Source organism: Hyposmocoma kahamanoa, unplaced genomic scaffold (genome assembly GCF_003589595.1).
Source record: "Hyposmocoma kahamanoa isolate Upper Pololo Valley unplaced genomic scaffold, ASM358959v1 238, whole genome shotgun sequence".
In the NCBI taxonomy this organism is placed as follows: domain Eukaryota; kingdom Metazoa; phylum Arthropoda; class Insecta; order Lepidoptera; family Cosmopterigidae; genus Hyposmocoma; species Hyposmocoma kahamanoa.
Window position 1 is genome coordinate 1,935 of NW_020653755.1, and position 12,620 is coordinate 14,554.

General features: G+C 38.7%; 1 protein-coding gene across 1 annotated transcript; it reads left to right on the plus strand.

Annotated features, from left to right (window-relative positions):
* The first annotated feature begins 1,248 nt into the window (after positions 1-1,248).
* LOC113228719 (collagenase-like) lies at positions 1,249-12,038 on the plus strand. Its single transcript, XM_026462078.1, has 7 exons — positions 1,249-1,377; positions 3,580-3,686; positions 4,929-5,120; positions 5,375-5,450; positions 7,267-7,365; positions 10,733-10,914; positions 11,490-12,038. Exons 1-7 carry the CDS (start codon positions 1,287-1,289, stop codon positions 11,592-11,594), a joined length of 852 nt encoding a protein of 283 aa, XP_026317863.1. The 5' UTR covers positions 1,249-1,286; the 3' UTR covers positions 11,595-12,038.
* The last annotated feature ends 582 nt before the right edge of the window (positions 12,039-12,620 follow it).

A 12,620-nucleotide genomic window follows, 5' to 3' on the forward strand; every position in this document is an offset into this window, starting at 1 on the left:
CGCTACGGCTAAAAAGAAAAGTCGTTGATAAACAAATACTAAATTCGATCGTTACGTGGCTTAGTTGGTATAGCGTCTGACACGGTATGCTAAATGACGTCGGTTCGAATTCGGAGGATTTTTTTCTGAGTGATCGATCTTTGTATTAATAATTGCAACAGTTACGAGATTTTAAGACCCAATTATGTAATGATTGCACACAATACTTTTTTTACATGAAAATAAAATTATGAAACAGAACCAATATTCAACTTGTGTAATGTAAACGAAAACAAAGACGGTACCAAAAACGCCTAGACCCGATACAAATAAAAAAGTTAGTTTTTCTACTTACCTACTACTTTAGTTAGTAACTTAGTTTACTTTAGTTACTCCCGTAGTAATGTCCTACAGGATTCTCATGTGGGGTAAAGCGGTAGATAGTCAAACCATATTTGTATTGCAAAAACGAATGATGCGTTCTGTGTACCGTTTAGGTTGTCGAGTGTCTCTCAGAGAAAAGTTTTAAGGAGACTGTGTCGTAACTGTGGCATCACAGTGCATTTACTCGAATATTTTGTATGCCCGTAAAAATATACACAATTTCGTTAAGAAAGAAGATGTCCATAATAACCTTAGAACTAAGTTCAAACTCATGGTACCATGATTTCGTTTAACTAAATAAACGATTCTTTTATAGGCAACTGTATACGTTTTTACAATAAGATTCCGGAGCATATAATTAGATTATCATTTCCTAACCTCGTTTTTACATAACATTAAAAGTATTTTAATTGAAAAGTCATATAACAAAATTGAAGACTACATGTTAGATAGTGATGTATGGAAAAACAATATGAGCATCATGTTTTACCCTAGCTAATTTCCAAGTTTCAGGAAACATATTTGATTTTATTAAAGTATTTATAATATTATTAATAAAAAGTAACGTGACATTTAGTGTTCCTCGTATCAACAATCTTATCTAATGTTTCATCAAAAAATACCCAGCTAATGTTAGCTTGGCTGTCATCTTTCCAATATCTTGACCTTCTAACCTGTTTAAAGTCTGATTAATTGCTAGAGTGTAAGTAGCGAAAGTGATAATTATCTTTATTATCTAATAATGACAAGACTAATGAAGAAATTACGTTTATCAATCATTTTAAACCATACGTTAATCTAATTTAAATCGTAATCTGTAAGCATAAAAAACACATTGCACCGTGTTATTTTTATATTGCTACCGCTACATATTCAAGTGGCGGTATTGTTTTAATACATTTCCTGCTCCATTTTTGTCAAATATGAAGTGGATCATCTTTGTCTGCCTTTTTGCTCTAGCCCTGTCCAAGCCTGCATATGAGCCCATAAATTTATTCTACCATGAGAGGGTTGGTAAGTAGGAATATTTTTTCTTATTTTTTCATTATTATCATCAACTCGTTTAGACGTCCCACTGGTGAGCACGGGTGTCCTCTCAGGCGAGGATTTAGGCCAGAGTCTACCACGCTGGTCCAATGTGAGTTGGGACCTTCACACGTTTTCCAAAAGTTGCGAACGTTCTTCGACGTGCGGGTTTCTCTTATAAAGCATATGATGAAATTCAAATTGAATTTCAAGAGGGCTGGCTCCGCAGCTGAGCTGGCGGAAATAATAAAAAGTAATAAGTGCCAGGATTTCGGTTCCGACTACCTATTCACAGCCTTTGGAGTCGAAACCCTTGGCCCGTGGGGTACCAGTGCCCTTCATATGTACAAAATTTATCGAAAAAATTAATAGACTGTCTGGGAAACCCAAGGGCAGCTTCCTTGCCCAACGCAATAGCATAGCAATACAAAGGGGGAACGCTGCTAGCATCTTGGGCATCTTGCCGCGGGGACCCAATTTTATCATATAATTTAAAAATCCTAGTTTTACTTTCTAGTAGTTAAGCATTTATTGTCTTTTTTACCTTACCTGTATATTATTTCGCACAAAAATTCTGAAAAAACTCAGAGGTGCGACGCATAAAGTATGTTTCACCTTTTTTTTTTTTTTTTTGACGGGGGGGAAATCTTTATGGATACCCCTGAGCCCAGGGAGACTCAGGGGTTATGTGGGGACTCTCCCTCCAGAGTGGAGAGCCTACCCCACTAAAACCTCCCCGGGTTTCCCTCTCGCCCTATAATAAATTAAGAAATAGCAAATTCTGCGTCCCGGTGTTAAGATTTTCCCTCGCAGAATGACTACTGTAGGCGATTTGAACATAATGTGAACTCTCCTTCCCTCACCCCGTAAGAGCTGGAGTCCCGCAAGGCTCTGTCCTCTCGCCCCTCCTATTCTCCCTGTACACTTGCGATATCCCGAAGTATCAGGCAGTAAATCTCGCCCTCTTTGCCGACGACACTGCGCTCTACTATTCGGCGCGCAGCTCCAAGTTAGTTTCCGCGGCTCTGCAATCTGCCACCACACGCCTAGGAGAGTGGTTTCGCAGATGGAGAATCGAAGTCAATCCCGACAAAAGCGCGGCGGTATTCTTCACGCGAAGTAACCTATCCAGTCGTAGGGTACAAAACCTAACCCCGATCTCGCTCTTTGACCGCCTAATCCCCTGGGTGGACACGGTCATACTTAGGAGTTACGCTCGATAGGAACAAGCACAGCAAACTCTCCCTTCGCAATAAGGTGAGACTGTACACGACCTGCATCCGCCCAATCATGACGTACGCCAGCGTCGCATTCGCTCAGGCAAATCCCGCGTTAATACACCGCCTGCAGGCTCTCCAAAATAGATTCATGCGCAACGCGACAGGTGCCCCGTGGTACGCTAACCTCCACATAGATTTACGGCTCCCCAAAATAGCCCAACTCATGAAACAGGCATCGAGGAAATACTTCGACTCTGCTCCTCACCACCCCACCCCCCTCGTGGTGGCTGCATCCTCTTACGACCCCCTCAGGGAACAACCCCACCGCGTAAACAGGACACGTCGGTCAAGGGAAGTCCTCAACGACCCTGACGACCCTATCACTCTCGCCACTTTGAAGGCCAACCAGATCGCTAGTCAGTCCCGTCCCGCACGCACCAACCGTCCTCGCCTGCGAGGTCGTAGAGCCCCTCATTTCCGCATGTACACTGGTAGATTCTTTCCTAAAGCACGCTCTTCTGGCGGAAGTCTCCAGTAGCGCCCTGAGCCGAGGTCCGTGCCTACTTGGGCGCCCTCAGGCCCGCTACTTAGCTTTAAGTTTATTTTAGGGGTTATGAGCCTTCAGCTCGCCCTTTTCTCCAGTGGCGCAGTAAAGGCCACCAGCGGCCAACTGCCAAATATCCTTCAAAAAAAAAACAATGTGAAGAGCCTACTGCATACATCCCACGCATCTACTGCTTCCTTATCTGGAACAGCACTTTAGATCGTACATAGCTACTACCTATCGCTAGTTACTTAAAAGTACTGTACACCAGCGGGTTGCATCCAGAGTCGATTCCTATTTGGAACGGTGTATGGGACTTCAGTTACGTGTTGTCTAGGGGGAGTAGTTTACTACTGTGTGTTATACTGTTCTATAACGGTCACCCGTACTACGCTTTACTACAATAGTTTAATATTATATTATCAGGTATTCCGAAGGCGGCTGCGATTAAGAGGAGTGAAGAATCCTCTGATTTCAGTGGTAGCAGAATTGTTGGAGGAACGCCAGCCACTTTGTCAGATAGCCCTTGGTTTGTGAGTAGAATGTTCTTTAAATCACTTAATTACAATCTCTTTATTCCAGAAATGGTCACAAAGCAAACAACGAAAGCTCTACTTGATGAAATAGTCTCCAAACCTAAGTTTCTCTCCATCCGATCGTATTCGGTCACGGTGACCACTTTGACTTCTAGTTAAGTTGATTAATGTAGCTAATCTTCGCGGAGAACCTTCGTGCACATAAGTACCCCGCCAACTTAATTATAGTCAATAGCGGAAGGCCTTTTTTCGTCATGTTTCGCGTCAAGTTCAGCTTTTCGCTGCTCTTCGAACTCGGACTTGGACTTGTCTCTTCACAATTCCCCGCCGTCAGGGTGTAGTGCTGCCAAATCTTCCCATTGAGACAGCTCAATGTTGCATCTTGTAATGCAAGATGTGTTTTAAAACTACAACGCCGCAATCATGCTATGTTGTAACTGTAAAACACATCTTGCTCAGTAATGGTGTTTACGCAGTATAAAAATACGTGCTAGAAACAAAACGCTTCTAAATACAATGACGTAAAACCACTTATTTATAGACTTATTAAAAGTTACGACTTATTAAAACTTACGACTTATATAAAAGAAAGTTGACTGATACATATTTTATATTTTGCAACAAGTTTTAGTAATACCAAGTAGTAGTAACAAGTCGATAGAGCACCAAAAAGTGAAGCAATTTCGAGGACGAAGGTGGTCTAGTTTGTCCCACCTAAGATGATATCCAAATATGCAGACTAACAGAGTTAGAAATCCGAGAAATAATAAACAAATCACAAAAATGTCACACGAGGCCGTCATTTAGTGAACCTCTTCTGATTAATAATATTTTATCATATTTTGTCAGCAGTAACATTTTCAGTTGTTTTGCCATTGTACAATTTGATCAATTACCAACAGAAAACCATCTAGTAAAATTAATTAAGGCAGTCGCAAGTTTTTGACATTGACGTGTCCTAATTTGTTTTCAGTAATCAACATTTTTTAAAAACAAGTAAAATAAAGGACTTACTATCTTATTCTAGTATTTTTCTACTATATTAATATTGCGACAACTTGTGATCAACAAATATTTGAACAAAAATTATTCTAAAGGAGGTTTCCAATCACTAAATAGTTCTTCTGACGTCATAGTGGGTACAAAAATGTGGCACGGTTGGTTTTCGTACAAATTGCTGTACTTGCGGCGTCTAACTAGATAACATCTGTGCTTTACTTTGACTTTCGTTTTTCTCAGGCCGGTCTTATACTTTACATGAGGTCTGGTGCGACCTCAGTCTGTGGGTCTTCGCTGCTGTCAAACACCAGGATTCTCACAGCAGCTCATTGCTGGTGGGATGGCAGATCCGCGGCTCGAGAAGCCGTTATAGTTTTGGGGTCACTGACACTATTCACTGGCGGCGTTAGGAGAGGCACTGCTTTTGCTGAGGTTAGTTAAAATAAACTAATGAGTTATTTTTGGTACCTGCAATGTTGGCACTCTTGACCTCTTTACCTAAGAGTGCTTACACACTTGCGATTTATAGCCTTGTATATCGCGCTTGTATCTTGAATTGAATTGATTACGTGAATGAAATGATTAAATGGCTAAGTTCTCCGAGCTCCAGGACGTGAAGTTCGGTGAGCCTAGCACAAATTTTTAATTGGGCTACCACCGCATTAATAAGCGTTAATTTGTCATAGATGTACCCCGGTTACGATCCCCGTACTTTGCACAACGATATCGCAGTATTGAGCATTGGCTTTATTGGATTTAACAGTAAGTATATTTTACAAAAGTTTACATTTCCATCGCAAAGTTGGCTGTGGAAAGAAGTATTTGTTTAACCCTAAATTAAATTAAAAACAAGTACTTTGATTAAATTAAGGAAATTACATAGTATATTCGTAAATGCAATGAAAAATATTGAAGTGAACCGTGCCTGCTTTCGTGGCGAAGGAGCTGCACAAGCTGCCCCCTGTCACGTGCGACCACGTCGACGTCACCAGGCTGCTGAAGGACATCACGTCCCTAAAAGCGAGCCTTGCTGAAGTTCACTGTAAATTGGACGCCTCGGACAATACCATCAGTGAGTTGCGTGCCCAAGTTGCGTTACTGAGTACTGCAGCTTCGGTAAGTAGGTCACCCGAGGCCTGTAACGTGAATACTTGTCGTGAGGCGCAAAACGCGTCTATCAGCAGTTTTGAGTCGGGCTGTATGTCGCCGACCACTGTCACCACGTGCGTTTCCCCGCTCCCCGCCCCTCGTTCTTCCGCCCCGGCGGAGAGGTCACGTTGGTTATGTTGACCCCTCAATGTGACTACGCTGCTGTTGTCGCTGCTAACCGATCCAGTGCTCCACAACCACAACCCAGGCAGTTACCAACGAAGGGGAAGAAAACGAAACGGATACTCATCTCTGGAGAAGTATCATAAGTACCACCGAGAAGAGTTGAACAGTGCAACGAGGACGGATTCAAAAAGGTGGAAAGGAAGAAGTACACCAGCCGTACCCTTAGTGGCACCGCCCCGTCTGGCCCTAATCATTTACTGCGTCCAGCGATACCGACGACGTTGTTATACGTGTCACGGCTTCATTACTCCACAAAGTCTGCTGATATTGTGAAGTATATATGGGTGAAAGCTAATGCTACCCTGAGGGTTGAGCAGTTGGTGTCCCGCCACTATGTATATTTTAATTCGTTTGTGGTGAGAGTAGCAACTCACCATCTGTCGACCTTCATGAAAGATGAGTTTTGGCCGAAGGGGGTCATGTATCGACGTTTCCGAGGCCGGCTATCGGACACCCACGTTCCGTCACACATTGCAGACAATACGTGTAAATAATAATTAGTCAGTAGTGTTTTTATTGTATTATTATGTTTGTTAGTCTATAAGGTATGTTACCTGAATGCAAATAAATAAATAAAATAAAAATTGTTGCGTGTGCGCGGTCGAGAAATTCGAAACGAATACAACAGTTCCAAGTTTCCCCAGAACCAACTTAAAAATGTGCGTTTCCTAAATTGGCCCAAATCGGGAATCGAACCCGAAATCAAGCGCCTATAGTAACCTACTAACCGCAGTACCACCGAAGAGCATAAGTACACTACGTAGGCCAAATCCGTCCACGCGCCGCAGGCCGAGCCTGGCCTCACAGTAGCTCGCGTAAGTGGAGTAGGGGTCGTTTTTAATATTGTCAAACTGCCTTCCATCCATTTTAAACAAAAAGTAAACAAACAAGTCACTGACCTGACCATAGACGGTTTAGTGATGATACCATTTTTCGAATACGATTTTACGATGGTAGTTCAAATGAATATTGTTGAAAAAAGCGATGAGATGTCAAGTTGAAAACTTCGAAATATATTTTTAATCGAATCGAAATATAATTTTAACCAAACAGTTTTGTTTACTTTTTGTTGACAATGGATTGGAACATCCTATAGGTATTATGTGCTCACTGCCAACATCTCGGTCAAATCGTCGCTGTGAGATTGTGGGGAAAGCATTAGTCCATCCGCTTTGCGTTTGCAATAGACGGAAAGCTGTTTACTCACGAAATTACGTTAACTAAGTACATTTCTTTTTTCAAGACGACATAAGACCCATCGGACTGCCCTCGGGTCCTGACCTAGACAACGACTTCTTCGGAGCCGTTGCTCAAATAAGTGGATATGGACGCCACGGCGATCGTAAGTTGATAAAGCTAAGTAAGTCATATATTTAGTATCAGTAGGATCTTTGTGAAAGAGTGAGTCCATGTAAGACATTGACGTAACTAGTCTGTCAAACAATAATACGAGTAATACCAGGTTTCGGTTTGGAAAGGTGCTTTTGAAACTTCAGGCACAGTATAATAAGTAAGACAACTCCACAGTATCGCAAAATCTTGCCTGCAGTAGCGCAACGCCTTTGAAGTTCGCACGATACCGCCGGTCGTTGTAATGCGCTGATGTGCAAGGGTTGTCAATTTGTGACACAACGCAAAAAAATTATTTATTTATTTATTTATATCATTTATTTTTCATTACACAATAATGAAATTATTGTTAAAAAAATTATTATATATGACTTACTTATCTAAATTTTTATTGAATTGATATTCAATTATTTTTATGTGAAATTACTCCACTAGTTAGTTATAATTATTAAGAGCCCTCATGCCAAAAAAGTTTTGACGTTGGCTCCGCCCAAATTTGTGAAACAAATATATGCCTGAAGTTCGCGTGACATGCGACAGGAGATGTTGAATTTTGCGCATTAAAAGTACCAAATGCGTTTTAGCGGAATAACTCTAAAACTAAAGGGATTAAAAAAAATCCGTAGTGACAGTTGTCGATCATGCATAAATATAATTCATTATCTAATTTTTGTCCTAATAACCTGTAACATTTCGAGGATGAATCGAAAAAATGTAAAAATTAGACGTCATTCCGTGATTTTTATCTATCAAGGAAACTTCATTGTTTTATGTTTCTGATTAGTGTCTATGCTTGAATATATCGTGTAGTTACTCATACAATATTTTATTTTTAACTTTAAAGTGGATATACCCCTCTAAAATCAAATCGAAGATTAGGAATTTTTCCTCTGCTCCCTCTTAATACAAAGATCAAACACTCAGAAAAAGTTCGTTCTTCGATCCGGCCGGATTCGAACCGACGTCTTCTAGCAAACCGTGCCAGACACTATACCAACTAAGCAACGGAACGAACCAGCGGACCTCACGAATTTTTTTATCATCGACGAAATATCATATATTTCTCATAGACGGCTAAAAAGTCGTTGAAAAACCAAATACAAAGATACGACGCAAGCACATAGAAAAATTCGGCAGGATCGAAGGCATTTTTTCTGAGTGTTTGATCGTTATTAATAATTATATTACTTATCTAGTTACAAAGTATTACATGTTGCCCTTTATTTTTTATGTTTCACTTTTCTTATATTAAATTGAATGTTAAAATAAGATGTACTCGCATTCAGATGCAGGTTTAAAAAGGGAATAGCAGTGCTTTTTTTATAAATATATTTTCAATATACATCCATCCTTCGAAATGTAAGCTACATACATAGTTATGTATATAGGTACACTTATTTGTGTTTCACGACTTACGACAGAAGTTGAAATAATCAATTTGGCTGTTTTTTATTTCTACGGCACAGGAATTAGAATTTACTTTCATAAATAGATATTTTAGGTAGGCACGTATTACAAAATTATAGGAAAATCAGTCAGGCGTATATCCGTTAACTTAAGATATACATGAGTTACGGGTAACAACTCTGAATCGTATTTTTTCTACCTAGTGCATCCACTCATCAAACATTTATTTCAATATTGTCCACCAGTTCGTTGAAATTGTCTGTCACACAACTCATGTAACTTTGATTTTTGCCATAGCCAATTATGGCTAAATACTGTCTCCCGGTGTGAAGTAACGCCTCATTCTGGAAAGGATGACAAGCTGCCTCAAAAAAAAAAACTAGAATAAGATAGTTAAGTCCTTTATTTTACTAGTTTTTAAAAAATGTTGATTACTTAAAAAACATTAAGACTTTAATTTTTAATCGACTTCAGGTATTAAAATTATTGTCCTTCCAATAAAATGAGCTTATTATATAACAACTTTTTGTAATAGAAGATCTTATCGATTAACTTAAATAATGAAAACGCACGTCAATATATGAACTTGCAACTGTCTTAATTAATTTTATTCGGTGGTTTTCTTTTGGTAATTGATCAAACTGATAAATGGCAAGACAAATTAAAACGTTACTGCTGACAAAACATGGTAAAATCTTATTAATCAGAAGAGGTTTACTTAATGAAACTCGTGTGAAATTTTTGTGATTTGTTTATTATTTCTCGGATTTCTAACTCTGCTACTCTGCATATTTGGATAGTATCTTAGGTGGAATAAACTAGGCCACCTTCGTCCTCGAAAGCAACGAACTCATACGTATGAACAACTTCAGGTTTATGTAAAGACAGCGCACTGTTAATTCTTTGCATTATATATTTTTTTGTATTACTTGTACTACATATCCGGCGATGTATGTAATTATTTGCTCACTATATTCGGACAGCACGTTTGCTGCAAAAATTATCAAAGTTACAGATACTACTGATTATAGATACTACAACACTGAAAAAAAAAACGATAGAACGATAGAATATTTGTATAATATTGCTAAGGTCATAATAATTTTCGTCCCTTTGTTTTCAAAATCGATTAGAATCGAGAACAGTTTTGCGTATACAACACTAAATGTTAAATTTGGCCAAAAGAATGTACAAGCGGCCGTACCACGAAACTGAATGCATTATACAAAAGCGCGTTCGTTCGATATTCATGGCGTATTAACAAAGGATCACAAATATTCGCACCAAGTAAAAGCCGCAATGTATTACAAATCACGACGCATACACTCGGTTGCATATTTGTTTTCTCGAAATTCGTACAAAACCAAAATAATTGTTTTTAAAATAAATTAAGCATCTTCTGATTACAAAATCACTTGCCCGTGGAAGTAAACGTTCCTGTTTACCCGTTTACCCACAGTTATGGTACTTTTGCTGTTTATAATGGCACAATTATGCATTTTTCGCGTTTTTTACTTGGGGCATGCGAAGTACGTACACTTGCGGCGTCTATATCTAGATATGTCTGTGGCCTCAACTATCATATCCTTCGATATCAAGTAACGTGTGAAATTGTAATAATTTTTTGCTATTGACATTTCATTTCGAATAAAACTTCATCTCGACTGATATTAGAATTGAGGTCCAATCAAATTGTTTTGTTTTTCAGAGATGTTTGAAATTTGAATGTATTCGATGTTATTAAGGAGCAATAATAAATATTTTCACAGACAAGAAATTTGTTCTAACAAAACAGTTTACCTTTACGCTGGTCGTAATTTTCGGTTTTTGAACACATTATAGAGAGTTTATGATATGTGTGTAGATAAAGTTCTATTAGTTATATAAATTATGTCACATGTAAACCATAGTTACCAAATAAACTACTATTTCTTTCTAATGTTTCCTTCTAGTTTACGGTTTGCCCACGGATCAACGACTACATGTAGTGAATCTCACCGTGATCGCCAATGAGTACTGCCAAGTTTTCTTCGCACCATCAGTTGTGGTGCCTTCGAGGCTTTGCACTCTAGACACACGCAGAGGCACCTGCGGCGGTGATGATGGTGGTGCATTAGTTACTAGAAATATGGTGGTAAGAAACTTACACATGATCTTGATGAATGGTTGTCAGTAAAGCGAATACTCGATGTTCTTTTTTTTTTTTCTTTTTTTTTTTTTATTGCGACTCGACAAAATGACTGCACCGCGCCTGATGGAAAGTGCGAATACAGTCCAGAGATGAGAGTAACGGATGGAAAACACAAATATCTTCACTCCGTCACTATCATTTTGCCGGTCTGGCCAAATGCACTGGATGTACACCAACTGATCCCTGAACGCGATTCGCAAAAGCGTTTCACTGTGGAGGGTTTTCCGCCGTGTGTACTGTGGTCGCTATCCAGTCGGCACAGAGCCTACCACAATGCTAAGCAGATGGACACTTGTGACGCCCTCGGTCGCCTCTTACGACCCCCACGGGCATGTATGGGGAGGCGACAATGTATTCTTAAGCCGTCGCCCCACGGCTAAAAAGTGTTCTACTTTCGGGCTAGTTTGATTTTATCAAATGGAAACAAAATCAAACCCATTGTCTAGGTTTCTGAATCTGAAGTTTCAATTATACTACCTATAGATTAATCTATTACATTGTCATCTTTCTGTTTTTAGATCGGTGTTGCGTCCTTCACCTCTGTTGCGGGTTGCGATCGCAATTTCCCGGTCGGTTTCAGCAGGGTGACCAGCTTCGTATCTTGGATAAACGCTCAGCTTTAAAATGTCTATTTTTTAACTGACGCTTAAATAAGTTTTTAGAATGGCGAAGAAGACGAGAGATTTATTTTTATTTAGAATTATAATACTATATATTCTTCATAACAGAAATTGAACAACACATACAAGATGCAGCAAACATGATAAAAATGTATATCGACGTACTGCTATTGACATAAGTAATGTATAAAAGAAACTAAGCAGCCCATACAATATAGGTATACAATATCAACAATTAAAAAACCGACGTTACAAAGTTTGCATATCCATTTGTTTTGGAATTACATCTGTACATTACATTTTTCACCACACTAGCTCGGAAAAGCTTTCTTTCTTATTAGGAATCTGCTCGCAAAAGCATTTTTTCCACGCTAGAGTGGAAAAGGTTTATGAAATTCGAACTTGACGATGGACTGTGGTGCACGTAACATTTTCGATAAAAAAAAACGTATAATGACACGATCAACTACGCCATTTGTCTTACATTATTTATGTAATATAAATCCGTTGCTACATTTTATTCTTATTATTTTTGACATTAAACTGACAACATTAACTAATTTTGTTTATTAAAACTGATATGTATAGTTCAACTGTTTTTCTTTCATCTACCACTTACCTCGCTATAGTGAGTTTCAATAGAAGCACCCGCGTCAAACAAATACTTTGCAGCCTTGCACTACAAATAACTATTTTTTAGTTTTTAATCACTTTTGTATAATAACAGTTTTTCTTTTAACGATGACGGAAAACTCTCAAATTCTCAAATTAAAATTGGTGTTTATTATCGATTTTTTCTCGTCCCTAGTAGCGTAGTCGTGATGGGGTGTGTAATGGAAGATATAACAACAAATAATCTATTTTCACTTTGTATAACAACATTTGATATTATTTCTAAGGATATAATCACTCACTGTAATATATATAATCAACAAAAGGTCTAATTTCAATGTGTATAAAAAAAATTTTCAGTACAACAAACATTAGATATAATGATTAGTTGGCATAATGAACAAATGGTATTAGTAG